The 27,592-nt window shown below is 47.2% G+C and overlaps 1 protein-coding gene across 3 annotated transcripts; it reads right to left on the bottom strand.

Moving 5' to 3' along the window:
* Positions 1–27,179, bottom strand: scn1laa (sodium channel, voltage-gated, type I-like, alpha). Of its 3 annotated transcripts, XM_056579609.1 has the most exons (27): positions 22,247–22,336; positions 21,861–22,163; positions 20,669–20,789; positions 20,294–20,381; positions 20,084–20,212; positions 19,542–19,633; positions 18,969–19,175; positions 18,609–18,672; positions 18,307–18,448; positions 17,306–17,512; positions 16,613–16,873; positions 15,018–15,377; positions 14,659–14,791; positions 14,343–14,569; positions 14,078–14,251; positions 13,602–13,958; positions 13,004–13,432; positions 10,195–10,321; positions 8,977–9,131; positions 7,795–7,968; positions 6,110–6,232; positions 5,434–5,703; positions 3,946–3,999; positions 3,572–3,709; positions 3,362–3,466; positions 2,931–3,201; positions 1–2,846 (listed from the first exon to the last, which is right to left on the bottom strand). In XM_056579609.1, exons 2-27 carry the CDS (start codon positions 22,122–22,124, stop codon positions 1,648–1,650), a joined length of 5,871 nt encoding a protein of 1,956 aa, XP_056435584.1. In that variant the 5' UTR covers positions 22,125–22,163; positions 22,247–22,336; the 3' UTR covers positions 1–1,647. The 3 variants fall into 3 exon arrangements, with proteins under 3 accessions (XP_056435584.1, XP_056435582.1, XP_056435583.1); XM_056579607.1 differs by lacking the exons at positions 15,018–15,377; positions 19,542–19,633; positions 22,247–22,336 and adding exons at positions 19,808–19,899; positions 26,724–27,179; XM_056579608.1 differs by lacking the exons at positions 15,018–15,377; positions 19,542–19,633; positions 20,294–20,381; ... (1 more) ...; positions 21,861–22,163; positions 22,247–22,336 and having other exon boundaries at positions 20,084–20,173.
* Positions 27,180–27,592: the final 413 nt, after the last annotated feature.

A 27,592-nucleotide genomic window follows, 5' to 3' on the forward strand; every position in this document is an offset into this window, starting at 1 on the left:
TGTCATCTTTATTATTTCGGCTTTTCAGTGATATATTATATATATTATTATATATTATATCATTATTAAATTATCATTATGGTAGCAATATTTTGCATGCGTTTACCGGATATATGGCAAGCAATAACCCTAAATTCAATGTAATGAAAACTTTCAAATGTAATGTGTAATTAACTATAATTCTATGCAACGTTTTGACATGTGAATCAAATGTGGAATCAGCACGTTACCTAAACAGGACGATATCATGCAACAGGATGATTTCACGTATGAACCACTATAAAAATATAGAGGGATCTCCTTCATAGTGAGTGTAGTGTTAGTGTTATTTAGAAACACATTCAGAGTCCAATCGCCCCAAAAACCCTTGTTGTTCTTGTATTTGTTGTTATGTTTGTTTGGGGCTCTTGCTGGCTTCTATGCTTTAGACATCATTGCAATATGAAGTAACACAGTAGTCAGCTATTCAACGCAAGGATATATCCACTGAACATGTTTCATTCATATAACAGTATCAATATTGGCATGGGTATATTACACTCAGGCCCACTTGGAGCTCAGTTACATCAGTATGACATCCTTGTATGTCAGTAACACAACAGATTATTAATTATATGCATTTCATACCACACACAATAAGCAATGCATACATTTTACTGATACATGAATATCCTACTTCAAAATGTGTCCAAAGTGTTGAAGCATTAAATAAAAAGAGAAAAAACCTGAAGTGTCTCATTGGAAAAGGTGCATAGATATTTAAACTGTACTTCGGAGGGTTCAATCTCCGTGTAGAGATACGGTCTTCTGTGACCGATTACAGATGCAGCTTTGATCAATCCAAATATCTCAGGTCCTAACACAATATCAGCCCAATGTGCAGCAGCTACCACTTAATGACATTAAACGCTTTGATAAATAGAAAGAGCTCAGGGAATAACACAAAAGTAGCCCAATGTTCCAGCAGTTACCATATAATGACATTCATAGAAAATTATGTGCAATTATTTTGATGAAAAAAAAAGAAAAAAGCCAATTACAGATTACAGTTTTTACTTTTTTACATGATGGAGAAACATGCTTTTAAATCTAAGCATGACAGATATATGATGGCTTATGAATCTTGGAATAACCATGTTGATCCTAAACCTAAGCATAATCATGGAAGAGTGTTCATGCAAGTGTATATTTCCTGTCCTCTGGATTTTACCAATATTTGGAATACTTAAATCATTAAAACTGGATGTATATCAACAAGACTTAAACCTTTACTGTATGAAGCAAGATCTTCCTCAAAGGAAGCATTTATCACATTTAATAAAAAAACCAAAACAAACCAAATGATCCAGACAATTTTAAATGAAATATTTTTTCAACTCAGTAATCCAACCGATATTAAAATTATTCCAGACACTGAATTGCAGCACAATATTTTAATATGGAATCAAATTTAAAAAAATGCCCCAATATGGGCACGGCCTGCAGTTATAATCAGGAGCTGAACTGCTCTTAACTCAGAACTGATTCTGGACCGTGAGTTGGGTTACAAGATGCCATTTGGCGTCCAGATCTTTACTCGATAAGGAAGTCCAGTGGATCACTCATCACCTACGGAGGATGTAAACAATAGGTCATCACACAAATGATTTACTTTCCCTGCGCCTCCACATCCTTCCCCACAACCTCCTTTTCACTTTTGTCTTTTTCATATTTGTCTTTGTCCAGCTCCACGGTCGAGCTGTTATGTGGGATCGGTGAGATAGCCGAGGGCTTTGTGTCATTTTTATCCATCACGCAATCGTCATTGCATTTGTAATCTGTAATAATTCTCTCCTTGTCCATGACGGCGGTTTCCTCATGGTCCCCGCGGTCGAGGGGGTAGGGGGGAGTGTTGAGGGGAGTCTGGCTCTCCAAGTGCTGCCGGTATGCTCTCTGAATCACCACGGCTGACATCTCTTCCTGTTTGCGACGAAGGGTGGACGTGATTGGTTCGTAGGACATCTTGGAGGGGTTGGAGGCCATGAAGCGTTCCTCCATCTGCCCTCTCAACATGTCCATCTCCCCGCCCTCGCCCAGCACGCGCTTGGTGAAGGCGAACAGGATGTCCAGGCAGTGGATGCGCTCGCTGCTGACCATGGGCATGTCCATGGAGATCAGCTGGATCTTGTTGGGCTTGGCGATGCGCAGCGGGGGGTCCAGGGAGTCGGCGAAGTCCGACAGCTTGTTGTACTCCATGAACTGGGTGGCCTGCGGGTCGAAGCGCTCCCACACCTCGTAGAACACCTCGAAGTCGTCCTCGCTCAGCGGCTCGGTGCTCTCCTCCGTTGCCACGCCGAAGTTCTCCAGGATGACGGCGATGTACATGTTGACCACGATGAGGAAGCAGATGATGATGTAGCTGACGAAGAAGGTGACGGCCACGAAGATGTTCCCGCAGTCGCCCGTCTGGGCGCTGCCCGGGTGCTCCTTTTGCCGGTCGCAGTCGGGCACCTTGTTGAGCAGCGGTGCCAGGAGCATGTCCCAGCCCGCCGACGTGGTGATCTGGAACAGGCAGATCATGCTGTTGCCGAACGTCTCGAAGTTGAACATGTCGTCGATGCCCTTCTCCTTCTTGACGTAGGCGAAGTTGGACATGCCGAAGATGGCGTAGATGAACATGACGAGGAAGAGGAGGAGGCCGATGTTGAACAGAGCTGGAAGTGACATCATCAGAGCGAACAGCAGCGTGCGGATCCCCTTGGCGCCTTTGATGAGGCGGAGGATGCGGCCAATCCGAGCCAATCGAATGACTCGGAACAAAGTCGGTGAAACAAAATAGTCCTCGATAATTTTTGACAGGAACATGCCTATTGGAAAATAAAGACAATTACACGTAACAAATAAGATGTATGATATAAAATGAAACACAAATTGATTAGAGCACCACTTACCAACGATGGACAGGGCGACCACGATGAAGTCGAAGACGTTCCAGCCCACGGTGAAGTAGTGGTGGCGAAGCGCCAGCATCTTCAGCACGCACTCGGCCGCGAAGATGATGATGAAGAACACGTTGATCCAGTGGAGGACGGCGATCTTCTGTTGGCTTTGATCTTCTGTCTCCACCATCATGGTGATCATGTTCAGGCAGATCAGCACCATGATCAGAATGTCAAAGGCTTGCTTGGTCGTCAAGTCAAAGACTAATCCTTGGAGCTTGTTCTGAAAGACAAGCATAAGAGATAAGAGACAGTTACACGACGGCCGTCTGCAGTATCAGTACGAGCCGCCTCCTTGTGTGTGAGGTACAAAACATCCAACGGCCGTCTGCAGTATCAGTACGAGCCGCCTCCGGGACCCAGGAGACTCTGCGTCTGCGTACCGATGGCCTTGGGATGGGCTTCTGGGGCTTCTTGGAGCCCAGCTTCTTCATGGCGTTGTAGTATTTCTTCTGCTCCTCCGTCATGAAGATGTCCTGACCCCCAAAGTAAAAATTGAAAATAGAAAGAACATTTAATATCTCTCAAAAATATAGATGTGACAATAGTTTGAAATCAAATCTTAGATATGATTTAAAATGACAGATACTTATCTTTTTCTTTTGCTGATTGAAATTGTCAATGATGACGCCGATGAAAAGGTTGAGTGTGAAAAACGCTCCGAATATGATGAAGATCACGAAGAAAAGATACATCTTCAGGTTGATCTCGTAAACGGGTTGCTCATCTTGCTATGAGTACCGAGCAGGAACAAATACCATTTAAGATTGCTTCACATTGTCCATTCTTATATTTATACAATTTATTTGTTATTTTTTAGACATTGACAACATATTTAAATGTATTAAATTGATCTATGTCACGTTAAAGAGAAACATAGAAATAAGGTTGTTCTAAGTAAATGAAGGCCATTGAAGTGAAGGTATTTGAATGTAAGTGGAGAAGTGGAGGAAGGCTGAGGGTTTACCCCGCGGGAGTCCACCGCCGCATACATGATATCCATCCAGCCTTTGAAGGTCGCCTGTAGGGCACAAGGCCACGCGGCCATCACAGCCACCATCAGCGGCCCGTCAAGTCACCCACAACACATGAACTCTTATACATGTCTGGATATATGTGTATAGATAAACATACCTATATATATAGGTCTTTATATATACATATGTTACATATATACATATAGGGCCCTATCTTGCAGCCAGCGCAATTGTCTTTCTACATCTACGCATGCATCGTGATACATGGTGCTATCTTACAGATCGATGAAGCAGTTGTGCAACTGACCGACAAATACCTGGTCTAAGTGAACTATCGGAAAGTGCAGTTGGTGTTGCTATTTTGACGTACCATGGAAGGTCGGAACTGCAACATAAGCGTACACACCAGTAGGCTATACACAGCAGCATGAATGAACACTGCAGTAGGCTATGCCATGCGATAGATGTATAGATGTATAGATACATAGAACTAGATGTATAGATACATAGATCTAGATGTATAGATACATAGATCTAGATGTATAGATACATAGATCTAGATGTATAGATATCTAGTTATAGATGTATAGATATCTAGTTATAGATGTATAGATATCTAGTTATAGATGTATAGATACATAGATCTAGATGTATAGATATATAGATCTAGATGTATAGATACATAGATCTAGATGTATAGATATCTAGTTATAGATGTATAGATATCTAGTTATAGATGTATAGATATCTCGTTATAGATGTATAGATATATAGATCTAGATGTATAGATATATAGATCTAGATGTATAGATATCTAGTTATAGATGTATGTATAGATATCGATATATAGATACCTAGATCTAGATGTATAGATATCTTGTTATAGATATCTAGATCTAGATGTATAGATATCTAGATATAGATGTATAGATGTATAGATCTAGATGTATAGATATCTAGTTATAGATGTATCGATATATATATATATTGATGTATAGATATCTAGATCTAGATGTAAAGATATCTAGTTATAGATATCTAGATCTAGATGCATAGATATCTAGTTATAGATATCTAGATCTAGATGCATAGATATCTAGTTATATATATCTAGATCTAGATGCATAGATATCTAGTTATAGATATCTAGATCTAGATGCATAGATATCTAGTTATAGATATCTAGGTCTAGATGCATAGATATCTAGTTATAGATATCTAGATCTAGATGCATAGATATCTAGTTATAGATATCTAGATCTAGATGCATAGATATCTAGTTATAGATATCTAGATCTAGATGCATAGATATCTAGTTATAGATATCTAGATCTAGATGTATAGATATCTAGTTATAGATATCTAGATCTAGATGCATAGATATCTAGTTATAGATATCTAGATCTAGATGCATAGATATCTAGTTATAGATATCTAGGTCTAGATGCATAGATATCTAGTTATAGATATCTCCTCACCACTTGCAGCAGAGCCAGGTAGCCGGCTCCCACGTGGTCAAAGTTGATCTTAGCGTATGTCCAGACGGCGTTGGAGCATTTGATGCACTGCGACTGGTTGTTGACCACGTCGATGGGGAAGGGGAGGCCGCTGCTGGTGTTGGTGCATTGGCCGAACCTCCCAGCGAACATGTTGACGCCCATGATGCTGAAGATCAGCCAGAAGATCAGACACACCAGCAGTACGTTGAAGATGGAGGGGATGGCCCCCAGCAGGGCGTTCACCACCACCTGCCACACGCACACGCACACGCACACACACACACACACACACACACACGCACACACACACACACACACACACACACACACACACACACACCCAAGCAAACACACACACACACACACACACACACACACACACACACACACACACACACACACACACACACACACACACACACACACACACACACACACACACACACACACACACACACGCAAACACATACACACACGCACACACACACACACACACACACACACACACAAGCAAACACACACGTATGCACGCACCCGCGCACGCACACACACACACACGCATAAACACACAACATGCTGATGGTCTATACTGACGGTATGTGTGTGCGTGTGTGAGTGTGTGTGCGCGTGTGGGCGTGTGATCCAGGTGTCTCACCCTCATGCCCTCGAAGCGCGACAGGGCCCTCAGGGGCCTAAGGGCCCTCAGCGTCCGCAGGGACTTGATGGCAGCGATGTCAGAGGCCCCCATGGCGTTGGCTGCCAGGCTGACCAGAGAGACCTGGAGGAACCAGAGGAACCAGAGGAACCGTGAGGAGCCGGGAGGAACTGTGAGGAACCAGAGGAACCGTGAGGAGCTGGGAGGAACCGTGAGGAACCGTGAGGAACCAGAGGAACCAGAGGAACCGTGAGGAGCCGGGAGGAACTGTGAGGAACCAGAGGAACCGTGAGAAGCCGGGAGGAACCGTGAGGAACCGTGAGGAACCAGAGGAACCGTGAGGAGCCGGGAGGAACCCTGAGGAACCGTGAGGAACCGGGAGGAACTGTGAGGAACCAGAGGAGCTGGGAGGAACTGTGAGGAACCAGAGGAACCGTGAGGAGCTGGGAGGAACCGTGAGGAACCGTGAGGAACCGGGAGGAACCAGAGGAACCGTGAGGAGCCGGGAGGAACCCTGAGGAACCGTGAGGAACCGGGAGGAACCCTGAGGAACCAGAGGAACCCTGAGGAACCGTGAGGAGCCGGGAGGAACCGTGAGGAACCGTGAGGAACCGGGAGGAACCAGAGGAACCGTGAGGAGCTGGGAGGAACCGTGAGGAACCGTGAGGAACCGGGAGGAACCAGAGGAACCGTGAGGAGCCGGGAGGAACTGTGAGGAACCGTGAGGAACCGTGAGGAGCCAGAGGAACCCTGAGGAACCGGGAGGAACCCTGAGGAACCGTGAGGAACCAGAGGAACCGTGAGGAACCATGAGGAACCAGAGGAACCGTGAGGAGCCGGGAGGAACCAGGAGGAACCGTGAGGAACCAGGAGGAACATTGAGGAACCAGGAGGAACCAGGAGGAAGAACCAGGAGGAACCAGGAGGAACCAGTATGCCCAGAATACCTGCTGGCCCCCTCCCAGTATAAACCAACCCTAACCCTTTCACATTGTAAACCAACCCTAATAGACCTAATATCCTTTCGACTGTTGTAACCAACCCTGAATCCTTTCACTTGGGTTGTAAACCAACCCTAATTCCTTCACTTTGTAAACGCAACCCTAATCCCTTTCACTTTGTAAACCAACTCCTAACCCTTTCACATTGTAAACCAACGCCTGAATCCTTTCCTTGTAACTCGAGCCCCTTAATCCTTTCACTTTGTTAACCAACCCTATACCTTTCACTTTGTTAATAATCCACCCTAATCCTTTCACTTTGTAAACGCAACCCTATAAATCTTTCACTTTGTAAACCAACCCTAATCCTTTCACTTTGTAAACCAACCCTAACCCTTTCACATTGTAAACCAACCCTAATCCTTTCACTTTGTAAACCAACCCTAATCCTTTCACTTTGTAAACCAACCCTAATCCTTTCACTTTGTTAACCAACCCTAATCCTTTCACTTTGTAAACCAACCCTAATCCTTTCACTTTGTAAACCAACCCTAACCCTGAAAACTATAAAAATAGTTTTTATATAATTTGAATATAATAATAATAGGTATAATAAGGTCTCCAAAGAACACTGAATCATTAAAAGAGTGTATATTTTGAAGACAAGACAAGATAATGAGCTCTATTCACTATGTTCTTGGAAGCCTTCATTCATTGTCCTGTAAGACCATGGTGCTAACTTACGTCCACGATGAGGAAGTCCAGCCAGCACCAGGCGTTGGTGAAGTATTTAGCGAAGCCGTACGCCACCCACTTCAACAACATCTCCAAGATGAAGATGTAGGTGAAGATTTTATCTGCAAACTCCAGCACAACCTTGATTGTTTTTTTCTGCTCAATGTAGGCATCTTCAAAGGCCTGGACGCAGGATAAAATAGATTAAAACACAATTATAAATGCAAAAAATCTCTTCACATAATATCTTAATATTTGGTAACAGAACTAATGTTTCCATCCAAAGGGATTCAAATGAACTGAGAGGCTGTGTCACTCACCTTTGTAACAACTTACAACTGGGATGTACCTCTAATCTAATGATGTACCTGTTGTAACTAAGGTTTTAAATTGGTCTTACTGATGTACCTGTTGTTATAAAGGTTTTGATTGGCCGTAGTGATGTACCTGTTGTAATAAAGGTTTTGATTGGTCCTAGTGATGTACCTGTTGTTATAAAGGTTTTGATTGGTCCTAGTGATGTACCTGTTGTTATAAAGGTTTTGATTGGTCCTAGTCATGTCCCTGTTGTTATAAAGGTTTGGATTGGCCGTAGTGATGTACCTGTTGTTATAAAGGTTTTGATTGGTCGTAGTGATGTACCTGTGGTTATAAAGGTTTTGATTGGTCCTAGTGATGTACCTGTTGTTATAAAGGTTTTGATTGGTCCTAGTGATGTACCTGTTGTTATAAAGGTTTTGATTGGTCGTAGTGATGTACCTGTTGTTATAAAGGTTTTGATTGGTCCTAGTGATGTACCTGTTGTTATAAAGGTTTTGATTGGTCCTAGTGATGTACCTGTTGTAATAAAGGTTTTGATTGGTCGTAGTGATGTACCTGTTGTAATAAAGGTTTTGATTGGTCGTAGTGATGTACCTGTTGTTATAAAGGTTTTGATTTGTCCTAGTGATGTACCTGTTGTAATAAAGGTTTTGATTGGTCGTAGTGATGTACCTGTTGTAATAAAGGTTTTGATGCTCATCTTGTGTATAGTGGTACTACTGTGTCAGCCTCATTAATAAACCCTACGTATGGAGCAGGGAGAAGACCGCTCAATGGAAGTGGAACATGGTTTGACCTCCATGTCCGACAGAGGACCTGCATGTGCCTATGAGTGTTGCTGATCCGAGCCTCAGTCAGGAGAGGACGTACCAGCGCCCCGCTGCTCAGCAGGATCATGAAGATGATGAAGCTCTCAAACCAGTTGTGCTCCACGATGCGGAAGCAGGTCTTCCTCAGCGTCCACCACATCCTCCAGAGCCCGGACTCCACTGCCACCTGGCAGCAAGGGAACCTCCTGATGCACCCTGGGAGGAAACACACGCTGTACTGGGAGAACACACGCTGTACTGGGAGGAGAACACACGCTGTACTGGGAGGAGAACACACGCTGTACTGGGAGAACACACGCTGTACTGGGAGGAGAACACATGCTGTACTGGGAGAACACACGCTGTACTGGGAGAACACACGCTGTACTGGGAGAACACACGCTGTAGTGGGAGAACACACGCTGTACTGGGAGAACACACGCTGTACTGGGAGAACACACGCTGTAGTGGGAGAACACACGCTGTACTGGGAGAACACACGCTGTACTGGGAGAACACACGCTGTACTGGGAGGAGAACACACGCTGTACTGGGAGAACACACGCTGTAGTGGACGCTGTACTGGGAGAACACCCGCTGTACTGGGAGAACACACGCTGTACTGGGAGAACACACGCTGTACTGGGAGAACACATGCTGTACTGGGAGAACACACACTGTACTGGGAGAACACACGCTGTACTGGGAGGAGAACACACGCTGTACTCGGAGGAGAACACACTCTGTACTGGGAGGAGAACACACGCTGTACTGGGAGAACACACGCTGTACTGGGAGAACACACGCTGTACTGGGAGAACACACGCTGTACTGGGAGAACACCCGCTGTACTGGGAGGAGAACACACGCTGTACTGGGAGGAGAACACACGCTGTAGTGGGAGAACACACGCTGTACTGGGAGAACACACGCTGTACTGGGAGAACACACGCTGTACTGGGAGAACACACGCTGTGCTGGGAGGAGAACACACGCTGTACTGGGAGGAGAACACACACTGTACTGGGAGGAGAACACACGCTGTACTGGGAGAACACACGCTGTGCTCGGAAAACCCGCTGAGGCCTGCCCCCCCCCAGCTGAGTTCTGCCCCCCCCCCGCTGAGGCCTGCCCCCCCCAGCTGAGTTCTGCCCCCCCCCCCACACGGGGGAGGTAGCGTTCTACCGGCCTCATATCGTTGGCAGTAGTGCCGCCCCAGAGTGTCCTTTGGTGGTTCTCGGTGTACCGTACAGCCTGAGGCGTGGTGAGGAGCGCTCACCATCCGTGAAGCAGGCCTCGGGCTCCTCCTCCTCAAACTCCAGCTCCAGGGAGCCGGCCCCGTCCCTCGGGCCCCCAAGGTCCACCGTGCTGCCCTCCGACGAGCTCTGCTCCTCCTCGTCTGAGGCCTGGAACAGAGGAACCATCGCTGTACTGTACTGGTGTTACACACCTGGTGTTACACACCTGGTAATAAACACCTGGTAACACACACCTGGTAATACAGAACTGGTATTACACACCTGGTAAAACACACCTGGTAAACACACCTGGTAAAACACACCTGGTAAACACACCTGGTAAAAGACACCTGGTATTACACACCTGGTAATACACACCTGGTGTTACACACCTGGTGTTACACACCTGGTAACACACACCTGGTAAAACACACCTGGTAAACACACCTGGTAACACACACCTGGTGCTACACACCTGGTGCTACACACCTGGTAAACACACCTGGTAAACACACCTGGTAACACACACCTGGTAAAACACACCTGTTATTACACACCTGGTTATACACACCTGGTGTTACACACCTGGTAACACACACCTGGTAAAACACACCTGGTGTTACACACCTGGTAAAACACACCTGGTAAACACACCTGGTAATACACACCTGATAAAACACACCTGGTATTAAACACCTGGTAATACACACCTGGTAGAACACACCTGGTAAACACACCTGGTAATACACACCTGGTAAAACACACCTGGTAATACACAACTGGTATTACACACCTGGTAATACACACCTGGTAAAACACAACTGGTATTACACACCTGGAAAAACACATCTGGAAAAACACACCTGGTAACACACACCTGGTAATACACAACTGGTACTACACACCTAGCACTACATACCTGGTATTACACACCTGGTGTTACATACTGAGTATTACACACCTGGTATTACACACTTAGTAATACACACCTGGTATTACACACTGAGTATTACACACCTGGTATTACACACCAGGTATAACACACCAGGTATAACACATACTACACACCTGGTATTACATACATGGTATTACACACCTAGCATTATCTTGTTTTTATCAATAAAGGAATATTTCCAAAATGAAACCTTTTATCATCAACAGACACAGAGCCATCAAACATTCCTTCATCTCCTCACGCCTGGACTATTACAGTCTCTTCACTTGCCTCACCCAAAGTCCATACATAGGCTTTTAATAGTGCAGAATTCTGCTGCCAGGCAAACTTAAAGGTGCGAACACATTACTCCAATTCTTGCACCCCTTCACTAGCTCCTAATTTGCTGGAGAATTTTAAAAGTATATTGCTAACTTGCCTACTATTACTGAGTATGTTACCTGGTATTAAATACCGGGTATTACATACCTGATATGACATACCTGGTATTACATCAGGTTACTGTGTGTACTTCTGTCTCTACCCAGTATTACATCCGGTTACTGTGTGTACTTCTGTCTCTACCTAGTATTACATCCGGTTACTGTGTGTACTTCTGTCTCTACCTAGTATTAGTAGTTAGTAGTATAGTTACTATTATGTACGCTCTGGTCACTGAACCAACGATATTGATATTATATGGATATGATATCAATAACTACACTATAAAGTGTAGGACCCTCCAGGACCCCCCAGGACCCCCCAGGACCCTCCAGGACCCTCCAGGACCCTCGGAACCCTCCAGAACCCTCCAGAACCCTCCAGGACCCCCAGGGACCCTCCAGGACCCTCCAGAAACATCCAGAACCCTCCAGGACCCTCCAGGACCCTCCAGGACCCTCCAGGACCCCCCAGGACCCTCCAGGACCCTCCAGAACTCTCCAGGACCCTCCAGGACCCTCCAGGACCCTCCAGAACCCTTCAGAACCCTCCAGGATCCTCCAGAACCCATCAGAACCATCCGTTCCAACATCCCTCCTGGTTGTTGTTCTCCTCCTGGGCGTGGCTCCCCTGGGAGCCACGCCATTGCACTCGCCATTGCACAGTACACGCTAATGGCTTCTGGGCTTACTGCGCTATGCTTAAGGCTTCTGGGCGCTTTGTTTTCACCGCCAAACAATATTTATAACAGGATTATGAATATGGGGTGGATCTATGTTAGTGGGGTAGATCTATGCTGGTGTGATATACAGTAATGGGTTCTTACTCTGTATCTTCTAAGTGTTATGTAATTCATGAAAAATCAGCATTAAATGGAATATCGAAAATCAGAATCTCTTTGACTACATAGATGTTGTAGGAAAGTTTCAGCTAAATGAACGCGCACCTGACGTAGGCAAATACTATGAACTGTGTGTCACACAGAACCCACCAACACAAACACCCACAAACACACACCACAGCCACACACAAACACATACACGCACACACACACACACACACACACGCACACGCACACACACGCACACGCACACACACCTCAGAAAGATGGATGCCGCAGCACTCAGACCTGAAGGATTAGTAATGTGATCTGAGCCGGAGGCCATTAACAGGACGCCGTCTGTGGGCTCTCCAGGGAAGGACTGCGATCACATGACCTTATTGGATCAAGGGGGCTAAGTGCTTCGGACGTTACGACTCTGAAGCAACCAGCACCAGATCTAACCCTAACCCTAACCCTAACCCTAACCCAACCAGCACCAGATCCCCAGAACATGAATAAGGAAGGAAGGATGTGTGAAACTACACAGGTCCAAGTACTATTGACAACCATGATCAATAATCACTGTGGCAAAGTCCCAGCCAATAAAAAAAAGGATCAGTGTTTTAATACTTGTTTGTATAGAACTCCTTACCGCTTTGTCGTCTTCCAACTCAAAGGAATCACTGCTAATGTCGTCCGTGTACAGGTGTTCGAAGTCGGACTCGGCCACAGCGATGGGTACCACCACGGTGAGGGCGGGGTTGTGGATGAAGGAGCCTTCGCTCATGCTGTTGACGATGTACTTGTCTCCGTTCTTATCCACCCCGGTGATGTCCCCGTTGCTGTTGGGGAAGTCCTTGATGTTGGGGAGCCCGTCCACTCCCATCATCTTCTTCTTCCGTTTCTTGTGGAGGGACATTCGGCAGAAGGTGCGGCACAGGAAGGACTTGGTGCAAGCGACCCCGTTCTGGATCCGTCCGATGGCTACCTGCAGGTTGTTCATCTCGCTGTCCTCGTCGTTTCCCGCCAGATTGTCTGCGCTGAAGGAGCTCAGCAGCAGAGCCAGGAAGAGGTTCAGCACCTGGCAGGAGGACAAGGACCAGGATCATCTCAGCCACTTGGACTGCACTCAATCATGATGAAGACATACCCTAAAGCCATGGCCACAGGCTACGCTGCATGCACCACGTACACCGTGACGCAGGCAGGTCAAACGTCAGACCGGAGAGACGAGAGGATGAAGAACGTACCACCAGGTTACCTATCACCATGACCATCATGAAGACCACCAGGCACATGCGCTGGCCCGCCACCTCCATGCAGTCCCACATGGTCTCGATCCACTCGCCGCAGAGCACGCGGAACACGATGAGGAACGAGTGGAAGAAGTCGTTCATGTGCCAGCGCGGCAGCTTACAGTCCTTGTTGATCTTGCACACGCAGTCCATGTAGTTCTTTCCAAAGAGCTGCATGCCCACCACTGCGAAGATGAAGACGATGATGGCTAACACCAGTGTGAGGTTGCCCAAGGCCCCCACGGAGTTGCCAATGATTTTTATCAGCATGTTGAGGGTAGGCCAGGACTTTGCCAGCTTGAATACCCTCAGCTGTGGAAAACAATTAGGCAGAATTATTGATAGTCATACCATGGATGTTTTTTATTGAATTTGAAACAATATAACTACTACTACTATATGATGAGATAAATATCTATCGATGCTCTTACCAATCGGAATGACCTAAGAACAGACATTCCAGGAAGCTGGGCCAATCCGAGCTCCATCAAGCTCAAACTGACAATGACGCTGTCAAAAATATTCCAGCTCTGCTGGAAATAATAGTAGGGGTCCAAGGCTATGATCTTCACCACCATTTCAGCTGTGAATATCCCAGTAAACACCTTCAATCAAAGACAAATAATAAGTGTTCAATTCACTTCATTGTGGTGATGAGTAGTAATACGTGTTATGGTCTGGAGGAACCGGACTCACCTGGTTCCCTACAGAGAGCATATCTGAGAAGCCCTTGCTCATGGGGTGATGTTCGATGGCCATGAACAGTGTGTTCACTACGATACATATGGTGATCCCCAAGTCTACAAAGGGGTCCATGACCACCAGCCTGACTATTGTCTTCATCTTTATCCAAGCGGGACAACATTCCCAGATTAGGTAGGTTTCTGCAAACTGGTACCAGCGTGCCAACTGCCTTGACTCTTCTTCAGAAAGAAGACCAAGTCAATATCACTGGAGGGGTTAATTTCACTGCTTAATCAGGCTGGGTGCTTGAGGTGAGTTTAACACCTACCGTCCATGGTGTTGGTCAGAACACTAGCCACACTGAGGGCTCGCTGTCTGGCCTTTGGGCCTTCCATGTAGTCCACAGACTCTGGGTACGAATTCAGTCTTCCTGTCCTGTATTCTGTTTCCATTGTGTCACCCTAGATTTAGACAAAAATATTTATATTGTTACATCTGCAACAAGGATGAATGAAAGGCATCAGCTGCACATGTGAGCTTTTGAACAGCAACAAAGCAAACTCAAATTAAACGTGGTCACCCATCGTATATTTTAACGATCTTTAAAATCCAAGGAAATCAAGGGAAAAATAAATAATAATCACAGCACACGGCCACAGCTGACTACAGGGAACCACGGGTCCTTACGTTGGCCTCGGTCCTGAACATATCTAGCCTCAACTCAGGCAGCAGGCGGCCCAGGGGGGTGGAGGGCAGAGAGCCCACCAGGGACACCCCCCCGCTGCGGTCTACTGAGCTGTGCTTCATCCCAGCACGGGGGAACAGACCGTGGGAGAAGAAGCTCCTCTGACTGCCAGCGCTGCCCTGCCTCTCGCCGGCCGGGGGGCTGAACAGGGAGCCCTTCCAACTACAGTTGTCGTCGAAAATGCTGTTCTCGTCGTCCGCAAACTCATTGTGGGAGACGAGGTCCGGGGAGGGGCTCCTGACACTGAAAAGGCTGGCCCTACTGCCCCGGGAGCCCCGGGAGCCCCGGGAGCCCGGGAAGGACTGGAAGGACTGGAAGGACTGGAAGAAAGAAACACCCTGAGTACGGCTGCATGGGGACGACAGACGGACAAGAGGAGCCACGGCGGGTTGGTCTTCTGACAAGATGGCTGGTGATGATGATGATGATGATGACCAAGAGGGTTGTGATGACAGGGTGAGAGGAAGAGCATGGAGCTTTGTATGCAGAAAAAGAATTCACGGGGGAGTTGGTGATGGACAGCACATGTAATGATGATGAAGGTCATCATTATGATGAAAAATCATGTGAGGTCATGTGAGCTGATGAAAAAGGACCACAAAAGCTAAAGTAAAAAAAGAATACCGTGACGAAGATGAAGATGAAGATGATGATAATGACAATGCCATAAATACAATAATACAGACGATATGGAAAACCGTGAAATTCAACAAGGTCATAGAGTACATGCCATTGTTTTGATCAGTTTTAGGCCCTGTCCACACTAACCCAGGTAAATATAAAAATGCACATTCGCAATGAAAACGATCTCCGTCCACACTATCGTTTTCCTATCGTTTACCGAATGTTTTGTATCCACGTTCCACACTGAAATGATTTTGATAAACCGTTGTTGTTATGGTTACGCGTCTCCCGCCACGCCTCTCTGTTTAGATTACAGGCGAGCGATCAGCTGATATTTGCAGTTGATCAGCTGATTGTTGCAGTTGATCAGCAGGCTAATCAGTTCACTCACAAGCAAATATATGTCTCAAACCAAAAGTACAAAGGGGAGTTGGTGTTTTTTTTAGAAACGCCGCCCCAAGTACGATTTCAACTGGCGTCTTTGCGTTTTTTTCCTGGCAACCGTACGCCATCGTATCTGAAAGCCTTCGTCGACCCTGAACACACTAGAACGCGAACCCAGTGTTTTGACATTCATCCACCTCAGCGATCATTTTGGAAAAGCATAATTTTCAGTGTCGGAATTCGCCGTTTTAATGTGGACAGAGGGGCTAAACGGATAAATATTGATGCGTTTGTAGAAACCCGGGTTAGTGTGGACGGGGGCCTTAGTTTCAGAATAGCAAACCAAACATTGTGTTGGACCATTTGGTGTCCCAGAGGCATGGATTAGGTCTGAGACAACGTCCTAGATGGCGTTCCCACCACCAAGTCCCTGAAGGTATTTCTCTATCACAGCCTTAATGACTAAAGCCCACAGCTGTCCGTTACCCTGCTGTGCTGAAGAATGAATACGTTACGAATGGTACCGAACCTGAGGGGCAGATGAGCAGTTCAAGTCGTAGATGTGAAGGTCGGGATCCTTGGATAGCTGGAAGCGGATCTTCTTCATACTGTCTTCTGACGCTGATCTGGGTAGCGTTTCTCTACCGTCGTCTTCCTTCCTCTTCTTGCGTCTGTTGCGTCTCTCCTTGGCACTTTTGGAGCTGAGTTTAGAGGCGTTGGAGGAGCTCTCCGTGACTCCCCCTCTGTCCCCTGCCTCACCCGTCTCCCCCGCACCACCCCCCGCTGCTGTCTGGAGACCAGGAGCCACAAGCAGAGCATGAGGAGAAGAAAGAAGAGGTATTAGAAAGGCAGAACATAGTAAGGAGCCAAGAAGTACTAAGCAGAATAAAACAAGGAGGTTAAAGAAACGAAGAATGATCCAGAGCAATAACAACCAGGGAAGAACATTGAAGAAGAAGAAGAAGAAGAAGAAGAAGAAGAAGAAGAAGAAGAAGAAGAAGAAGAAGAAGAAGAAGAAGAAGAAGAAGAAAAAGAAGAAAAAGAAGAACACAGAGGTTAATCCTCAAAACACATTTCTAAAGCATGACTGTCTTCCACGGCCGCAGAATGGAACATGGAACATGGAACATGGAACATGGAACATGGCTGGAGGCGGAACACGGCTGAGAAGTGTGTGATAAGGTCACAGTGATACAGGATGGATCTTGGTGACGTGGGTTACCTGAGCATCTTCTTCCTTCTTTCTTATCTGTTCTAGCATAGCCTGGTACTTCTCCTCTTTCTCCAGAGCCTCTTGGATGGTGGCCTGGTTCTGCTCATCGTAGGCCATGGCTACCACAGCCAGGATCAGGTTGATGAGGTAGAAGGAGCCCAGGAATATGACCAGGACAAAAAAGATCATGTAGGGTTTCCCAGCTGTCCGGAGTGTCTAGGAAGCATGAGAAACTCTTTAAAGGAGGGATTTGAAGGGTTTGTAATAGTAACTGGTTAGCTTGTGTACTAAAACGGTATAGATTGTGTTTGTAAATCCCTCTGTATTGGTAACATGCCAATTTATTGGGTATCTGTGTATACAAACTACATATGCATATCAGTACGATTCATACATACATTTAAAATATAGGCCTGGGCTAGTTTGTCTATTACTGCCAGAGAAAGGTGGAAACAAGAGCAGGGCTTTAGAAAGTGGATCAATAGAATCCATACAATCAAGTTAGAGCTTTATGAACTGTTTGCTTTCAACACCAAGCTCCTCTGCATCTGAGGCTAGAGTTTGGAGAAAGCATTCATCTTCTGTTTGCTTCGCCTAACCACAGCTCATCCCTTCGCCTGCACCTGCATTTTGTGTGCAGGCCTGTTTGAACACGTAGTATTGTGGAGAGTAGGTATACAGTCCTTTTCTCTTTCAGTCCGTCCCGTGCATAGGGAACTCTACCTTTACATATATCTACAGAAGCAGCAGGCGTAAAACCACCTGCCTGGCGTCAGGTGACCATTTCCATAGAGAGAGGTCAGAAGAAAATGCTTAACAGGCAATAGATGAGCAAAGGTCTCTTTTAGATTAACTTTGAAGTGATAAAGTTGAGTTCATCTATTTGAATCCTTATCCATGTTCCAGAAGCAGCTTGAACCCTTCTGTAGAATAGTAATAGTACTGTCCTGGCTTGAACCCTTCTGTAGAACAGTAATAGCACTGTCCTGGCTCGTGGGTGTGGAGCCCACCTGCTGGTAGAGCAGCTCCCAGTAGTCCTGAGTCATTAGTCTGAACAGAGACAGGAAGGCCCAGGCGAAGGAGTCAAAGCTGGTGTAGCCATAGTTTGGGTTCCTGCCGAATCGGATGCACACAAAGCCTTCGGGGCAATGCCTAGAACAAGAAGAGACCTGGGAGTCATTCACACTCTCCCAAGCCATCATATATTCATGCAATGCACAGCTTGGAAGGGTACAAACACCAAACCAACAGACTGCCAGTATTCATACTGCACATAGATATAAATATATATGTAGTGTGAGCTGTAACGTACCCGACCGACGAGCCGTTTCCACAGAGAAGAGGGTCCTTAGCGTCGGGGAGGAAGTAATAATGCGCTTTGGGGACATCAATGAAAGTCAGTTAAAATACTGTGGTATACTGGGTAACAAACTGTGTTTCACTGGGTATCATGGTCTGTTTCCCTGGGTAACAAACTGTGTTTCACTGGGTATCATGGTCTGTTTCCCTGGGCATCATGGTGTGTTTCACTGGGTAACAAACGGTGTTTCACTGGGTATCGTGCTGTGTTTCACTGGGTAACATTATGTGTTTCAGTGGGAACTGAAAATGTTGCAAAGCTGATTTGCGAACTGATTCCTCAAAGCTGAAATGTCTCAAAAGAGGTGCTCACATTCGTTCAGATGGTACTCGGTCCAGTTAAAGGTCTCGCTTTGGACGGTGGCGTTGTCCGGTATCAATATGCACTTCTGTTTCAAGTGTCCCATGAAGAGCTGTAACCCTATGAGGGCGAACACACTCAGGCAGAAGACCGTGAGGATCATGACGTCTGACAGCTTCTTCACCGACTGCAGCAGGGCGCCCACGATGGTCTTCAGCCCTGACCGATACAAGGGATCAGAGTTCAGAGGACAGCTGACAACAAACCACAGAGGAAGAGCATGCAGCAGCAGGCATGCATCTAGTGGGGGGGGGGGGGACCCCAAACATGTCTTGTGCATTAACTCACAGGAACCACCACAACCACACCAGGACCAACAAAAACACACGATGGGACCAACAAACCAAAAAACAGAAGGCAGGAGGAAGCGGACACAAGACGGCCACACAGTGTCTAAAGAACGCCCCCCGCTGGTTCTTGGGGGGGTTTAAACAAGGAAAGGATGTTTCCTCGCTCCGTCTTAAGTGTAGTGCTTGGGTGGACTGAAGCTGCTAGTCTGATAGACGGGGCCAGGAGGATTCTCACCTGGGATGACTGAGATAGTTTTTAGAGCTCGGAGCACTCTGAATGTTCTGAGGGCTGATAAGTTGCCCAGTTCCACAAAAGCTGTGACATATCTGTAATAAGTGAGGGGTGTTAGGTGTCACACACGGTACAAACAGCAAGGCAACAAACAGTTACAGGAGCTATGGAGGCGGGGAGGGCGCATCATGTGGGGGGTGGGGCTAAGTACTAAGATGCTAGTGCTAAGAGGCTACACGTGCTAGTGCTAGGACGCTACACCTGCTTACCTGGGATAACTGAAATAGTTTTTAAAGTTCTCAGCACTCTGAATGTGCGAAGAGCTGACACACTGCCTAGGTTTACAAACTCAGTAACATACCTGCAGGGAAACTCATAATTAATAAGGGACCACAGCACTACACGAAATGAGTGTGATGCAGTAGTGCAATGAAAAATGAGATGAATACAAAATGTATAATTGGTTGTTTAAGAACCAACTGACAATTCTTAGAGTGGGGGAGCCAAGTGTGGAAACAGGAAGAGCCTCGGAGCCGAGCACTCACGCCATGGTGATCACGCTGAAGTCCAGCCAGTTCCAGGGGTCCCTGAGGAAGGTGAACTCCCCGACACAGAAGCCTCGAGCGAAGATCTTCACCAGGGATTCAAACGTATAGATGCCAGTAAATGTGTACCTGTTGAGGAGAACACAATACACTAAGACCTCCTTCTCCTACTGGGATCATGACCACCACAATGACCTCCTCAGAACTTACTCCATGTACTTGGCCCAGTCAGAGGGCTTGTTCTGGGTCATGAAGCCACAGTTTGTGATGATGGTCAACATGATCAACCTGGTAAACAATGTGGAGTCGGTCGTCAAGGAAACCAAACCCTTATAAGACACATCACCAGCCTTGTCCATTCACTCCGATGTTGAAGTGGACAATGCACCTGATCGTAATACTTTGATGATTTATCATCATTATTATTATTATGATTTCCAGAAGATAAGACATGGATGGATTGGACCGTGTGGTTGGTGTGAAGCGTAGCTGTCAGGGGTCAGAGTTCAGGGTTCAGGGCAGCTCTCAGGCTCTCAGTATTTGAAGACATTGATAATAGAGGATGTGATGTCGTTGGTAAAGGATATGAGTGGACCAGGATCTTGATGGATATCCTCCGGAGCAGGTTGAAGGGGCTCAGCAGGTAGAGGGAGGACGTAGCATTGAAGCGGAAGATCACCTTCCCTCGGTTCAACACGATGAAGGTCTGGGGGGTGGGCGAGAGAGGGTGAACCAGGCAGACAACAAGAGAGAGAGAGAGAGAGACGAGTAGAGAACATGGGTCAGAGACCTAGGATCCAATCAGGTCCAGCCAAGCTATTTCTCAACCCTCATGCATTTTCTGTAGGAATTGTATTCATAGAAAAGGTGTCACACATAAGAGACTGTGCTCCTCCCAGGTCTCAGATATAAGAACATAAACCTCCAGACATTAGACACATCCGGCCCCCCTCACCTTCAGACCATCACAACCCTTTATCTAATACGATGACTGAACAGAGGAGCGCCCAATGGGATCCTCCTGAAACATGAGGTCTCAGTGACTGGGACCCCTCAGTCACTGAGACCCCTCAGTGCCTGGGACCCCTCAGTGACTGAGGGGTCCCAGGCACTGAGGGGTCCCAGTGACTGAGGGGTCCCCGTCACTGAGGGGGACCCCTCAGTCACTGGGACCCCTCAGTGACTGGGACCCCTCAGTCACTGGGACCCCTCAGTCACTGGGACCCCTCTAGTGACTGGGACCCCTCAGTGCCTGGGACCCCTCAGTCACTGGGACCCCTCAGTCACTGGGACCCCTCAGTGACTGAGGGGTCCCCATCACTGAGGGGGACCCCTCAGTGCCTGGGAACCCTCAGTGCCTGGGAACCCTCAGTGACTGGGACCCCTCAGTCACTGGGACCCCTCAGTCACTGGGACCCTTCTAGTGACTGGGACCCCTCAGTGCCTGGGACCCCTCAGTCACTGGGACCCCTCTAGTGACGGGGACCCCTCAGTGACTGGGACCCCTCAGTCACTGGGACCCCTCAGTCACTGGGACCCCTCTAGTGACGGGGACCCCTCAGTGACTGGGACCCCTCAGTGACTGAGACCCCTCAGTCACTGGGACCCCTCAGTCACTGGGACCCCTCTAGTGACGGGGACCCCTCAGTGACTGGGACCCCTCAGTGACTGAGACCCCTCAGTGACTGAGACCCCTCTAGTGCCTGGGACCCCTCAGTGACTGGGACCCCTCAGTGCCTGGGACCCCTCAGGCCAGCATCATAGGAGCCTCAGAGACCTTCTTGTTGCGGTAGTAGGGGTCCATGTCCTCCAGGGGCGTGGACACCAAGCCTTTGGGGATGTCCCCGTAGATGATGGGCAGGCAGCTGTCCGCCTCCAGGTCACTGCTGGGTTTGGGCCCATCCTCCTCCACTCGCCGCCTCTTCTCGCCCTTCGGCTTCTTCTTGCTCACTTCGGCGATCCGCCGCTCGATGGCTTGAAGAGACTCGGAGCGGAACGCACGGAAACTGTCCGGTCCCGGAGGCACGAGCAGCTCCTCCATCTTCTCCTCACCCAGAGCGGGCCAGCGGCATGGTCCTCACTGCGGGAACAGAGAACATGTCCGGGTTTCAGGGCTCAAGGTCTGTCGGTTCAGGGTTATCTCCTTTAAGACCTCAGCCTTACCCCCCTCCCAGTCTCAGACTGACCGGCAGGAACTCCAGGACAGATGATATGTCTTTGATAAAGAAGTGCCGAGCTCCTCCGATCGGACAGAGTAATGCTACATTAAATATGCAGAACGTTTTCCACACACAACTGTCCACACCACTCATAGCCAACACCTGATTGGAGTGATTTGAGTGCAGTGATGTAATAGAATACTTCCATATTGTTCCCTGTAAGGACAACAAATCAATCAGAAATGCTCAACAATGCATGCACTGTTGGACTTGGGTTTGATGACTGCAAGACTGACCGACTACAGTGTAGTACAGTACATTTCAACACAATACAATAGAATAGAATGCAATACAGTATAGTACAATGTACAGTACAATGTACATGACAGTACGGTACAGTGTACCGTACAGTGTACAGTACATTACAATACAGTATATTGCAGTATATAACAATACAGTACAGTGTACAGCTCATTACAATATACAGTACAGTGTACAATACATGACAATACAGTACTTTGTACATTACAGTAAGTTATAGTGTAGTGTACATTGCAATACAGTAGATTACAATACAATACAGTACAGTACAGTACAGTGTACTGTACAGTTTAGCACTACAGTGGTTAGCACTACACTGGTTAGCATTACACTGGTTAGCATTACAGTGGTTAGCATTACAGTGGTTAGCACTACACTGGTTAGCATTACAGTGGTTAGCACTACACTGGTTAGCATTACAGTGGTTAGCACTACACTGGTTAGCATTACACTGGTTGGCACGACAGTGGTCAGCACTACACTGGTTAGCATTACAGTGGTTAGCATTACAGTGGTCAGCACTGCACTGGTCAGCACTGCACTGGTTAGCACTGCAGTGGTTAGCACCACAGTGGTTAGCACCACAGTGGTCAGCACTACAGTGGATAGCACTAAACTGGTTAGCACTACACTGGTTAGCATTACAGTGGTTAGCACTACAGTGGTTAGCACCAAAGTGGTTAGCACCATAGTGGTTAGCACTACACTGGTTAGCACCATAGTAGTTAGCACTGAAGTGGTTAACGCTACATTGGTTAGCACTACAGTGGTTAGCACTACACTGGTTAGCACCATAGTAGTTAGCACTGAAGTGGTTAGCGCTACAGTGGTTGGCACTACAGTGGTTAGCACTACAGTGGTTAGCACTACACTGGTTAGCACTACACTGGTTAGCACTACAGTGGTTAGCATTACAGTGGTTAGCACCACAGTGGTTAGCACTGCACTGGTTAGCACCATAGTAGTTAGCACTGAAGTGGTTAGCGCTACAGTGGTCAGCACTACACTGGTTAGCACCATAGTAGTTAGCACTGAAGTGGTTAGTGCTACAGTGGTTAGCACTACAGTGGTTAGCATTACAGTGGTTAGCATTACAGTGGTTAGCACTACACTGGTTAGCACTACAGTGGTTAGCCCCATAGTAGTTAGCCCCGAAGTGGTTAGCGCTACAGTGGTTAGCATTACAGTGGTTAGCGCTACATTGGTTAGCACTACAGTTGTTATTATTACAGTGGTTAGCGCTACAGTGGTTAGCATTACAGTGGTTAGCGCTACATTGGTTAGCACTACAGTTGTTAGCATTACAGTGGTTAGCGCTACAGTGGTTAGCATTACAGTGGTTAGCGCTACATTGGTTAGCACTACAGTTGTTAGCATTACAGTGGTTAGCACTGAAGTGGTTAGCACTATAGTGGTAAGCACTAAAATGTACTTTTCATCATTGACTTTTCAATGATGGATGCTTTATTGTAGTTGAAGTACTATTTTATTGCTATTTTCAAACAACTGTATGGTTTAACAGATGTTAACTGAGTTGTGTTTTATGGTAAAGATATTTTAATGAGCTAACTCAAGTTGGGTTTTCTAGTTTTCTGAGATGTACGTTGGCAGGGGTGGATGGTGGTGAGGACTGCTCCTCATAGAACCAGACACGCTAATAACTAATGTATGTCCAACGTGTGGCATTCATTTTGTGAACATCCATCATCCACTTATGAAGCGAAGCACCATCTGGTAATAAAATGTTAATGGCATCTATATGATTATTGTTGTGTTTTGCATCTGAACAGCTTGTGTCTCCCTGAGTGACAGGATGTGGAGAATATGGGTGTTGCCTGGAGCGTTTAGTTGTTTCCTGCCTGTAGAGAGACCACATAAGAGGCACTCACTGCCGGGAGGCTAATGAATGGTGCTAATGGCTAAATGATGTCGAATAATGAACGCGGACTGGGAGAGGCTGAGATGAACTCTGCTTTGTGTCTTCTTGTTGTTCATTTAGGATGTCAGGGCAGGCGGCCGAGTCCTTCCTATGCACTGAATTCCACTATTATGAGGATTGTTAAACAGCAAACAACAACAATAAAACGTAATATGGCATCAATGTATTGATTTCCAAAATAGTCAGTAACAATAACTGTTAAAAAGCTAGCTCCTAAAAGGTACTGCAGTCAATCAAGTAGACAACCTATAGCATTTTACCGTGAGCTGTTTGACAGCCGCTAGGATGTACCTTTATGTTCTAGATATGACCCTCCAACTTCAAATATAATACACTTCAGTTTATCTGTCACACGTCAAGACCATGAACTTCTTATCAATAACCCGAAATAGACTCATTTCCTCATTTGAATGTGCTTCATCGGGGACAGTGGGACAGGGTGACGGCGTACAGACGGCCACCCGGACCTCTGACCACCCGGACCTCTGACCACCCGGACCTCTGACCACCCGGACCTCTGACCACCTCAATACAACAGAACAATATGGAGATGGCTCATGTGTGGGCAACTGCCACTAAATGCTCCGTTATGGTTCCACGTTGACGCAACGCAAAGGACCACGCAGATGCTTGGACGCAGTCGTGAACCTGTTTTGGTTCTGCGTCGGGATTTAGTGAGCGGACCAATCACAGCCCTCGCTGCTGCGTCGCCTCGACGCAAGGATACATTTCTTTGGAGGCTCACGTCAGGCCCTTGCGTTGGATGCAAGGAGGGTCCGCAAGGACGTAACGGGTCCGTAACCCCCTTGCGTTGCGTAGACGTGGAACCATAACTAAGCCTTTAGTCCCTATGGTGGACTAGGCCAAAAGAACCAACTGTAGAGGCCGTGTCCAGAACCAGCACTGTAAGGAATAGGTTATAGTGATCGCCATTTAAAGCTGCAAAACACTGATAGCATTTAAATATCTCCATGCATGAGTGTCAATTGAATTGATATAAAAAACACATCTCTGTGGTGAGTCGACCATCCTAGCATAGGGAGACTAACAGGACCAGGGAGACTCTACAGGACCAGGGAGACTAACAGGACCAGGGAGACTAACAGGACCAGGGAGACTCTACAGGACCAGAGAGACTAACAGGACCAGAGAGACTACAGGACCAGGGAGACTAACAGGACCAGGGAGACTAACAGGACCAGGGAGACTAACAGGACCAGAGAGACTAACAGGACCAGGGAGACTAACAGGACCAGGGACTAACAGGACCAGAGAGACTAACAGGACCAGAGAGACTAACAGGACCAGGGAGACTAACAGGACCAGGAGACTAACAGGACCAGGGAGACTAACAGGACCAGGGAGACTAACAGGACCAGAGAGACTAACAGGACCAGGGAGACTAACAGGACCAGGGAGACTAACAGGACCAGGGAGACTCTACAGGACCAGGGAGACTCTACAGGACCAGGGAGACTAACAGGACCAGGGAGACTCTAACATGACCAGGGAGACTAACAGGACCAGGGAGACTCTAACCGGACCAGGGAGACTCTACAGGACCAGGGAGACTAACAGGACCAGGGAGACTCTAACCGGACCAGGGAGACTCTAACAGGACCAGGGAGACTCTACAGGACCCGGACCAAAGAGACTCTAACAGGGAATGCTACAGTCCGGACTAGAGGGTCCACACAGGACTGGTCTCATCTGGACCGAGCCGTCCTGGGTCCGCGTGCAGGGCGTTGGCGAAACCCCGGGCGGCGGAGCGAGACGGGAGCCAATTACCGTCAGATCTCTAAACCAATCAAACGTCTCCTCAATGAGGACCACCAGCAGCAGATGATGCTACTTTAGGCTGATCCTAGACCGGGTCTACGTTCAGGTTACCCATAGAACAATTTAAAAAACCCGACCTTGTTTCATATGCGGCGTCACAGCACATTTGCATTACATTTACATTTAGGAGTCGCTTTTATCCAAAGCGACTCTTACTGTACTACAGTAAGTTCATCAATCGGAAGAACGATAAACAATCTATTGCTGTCGGATCAGTAACGGAGAATAGTAGCAGCCTAAGTGGTGCCTAAGTAAAGGACCCTTACTGACGAGTTCAACCAAACCCAAAACACAGCGCAGATGTTATGTAATGGTCTGGAAGTTGTCCGCCACCATCATTAGATGATAATAACCCTAAAGATTTACAGTAAACTGGTCCTACCGGCTCTATTCCATCCTCAGGTCCCGTGCGCAGGAACTTTGACCAAGTAAAGAAAAAAGCCGATCTCGTCAAACCTGTTCGTTTCTCCTGTACAACCTCTCGGTACAACCGCCCGGTGTCACCGACCGACCTCCTACTGACGCGCTCCGGGGCGCGCCGCGCGCTCTGCTTCCGGATGTCCGAGGGCCCCAGAGAGCGCGCGTATGGTGGGCTCCAAAAACGAGGAAAGACAGGATGACAGACAGACAGGAGGACAGACAGACAGGAGAGGAGGACAGAGTTGAGGATAGGAAGGAGGACAGGGACGAGGACAGACAGACAGGAGGACAGACAGACAGACAGACAGGAGAGGAGGACGGCAGGTGGACAGAGAGGACGACAGAGAGGACAGACAGACAGACAGGAAAGGAGGACAGCGGGTCTGACACTAGTTGGACGAGGAGCTGAACCGTTCTGTTTGTGTTTCCTACTGAGTGGTGGACGGGGCCTCTAGGACTGGTGTTGGGAAGTGGATCTGAAATATCTCGAGTGTGTGGGTCGACATGTCTGATAAGACAGAGTCTGGATGACGCCAACGTAGTGGACTGCTCCACCTCGTTTCAGGCTCTTTATGAAAACATGCCTCCGCACACACTCCTCATAGCGTCTGATGGAGCAGAGCTACAATCGGTGTTTCTATAGAATAAAGTTTCTATGCGTTGTCCGTTAGCCATACTGTCAGCCACCTGGCGGCCTCTGGTGGCCGCACACTACATTGCAGATATTTTTCCATATTGTTGGTCTGGATATGATGACCTCCTTATATCACACTCTAACCTCATCATATCAAACGCTAACCCTAGTTATATTAAACACATACCTCATTATAT

Source organism: Gadus chalcogrammus, chromosome 20, assembly GCF_026213295.1.
Source record: "Gadus chalcogrammus isolate NIFS_2021 chromosome 20, NIFS_Gcha_1.0, whole genome shotgun sequence".
Lineage (NCBI taxonomy): Eukaryota > Metazoa > Chordata > Actinopteri > Gadiformes > Gadidae > Gadus > Gadus chalcogrammus.

Bases quoted from the DNA above. Each gene is read 5' to 3' on its own strand.
- scn1laa (XM_056579609.1), bottom strand. From the start codon at position 22,124: ATGGAGGAGCTGCTCGTGCCTCCGGGACCGGACAGTTTCCGTGCGTTC. The intron at 14,252-14,342 runs GTGAGTCCGGTT...CTTTGATTGAAG, and splicing joins TGCTCTCTGTAGGGAACCAG to GTGTTTACTGGGATATTCAC. The intron at 5,704-6,109 runs GTGAGACACCTG...TGCGTGTGGCAG, and splicing joins CGCGCTTCGAGGGCATGAGG to GTGGTGGTGAACGCCCTGCT.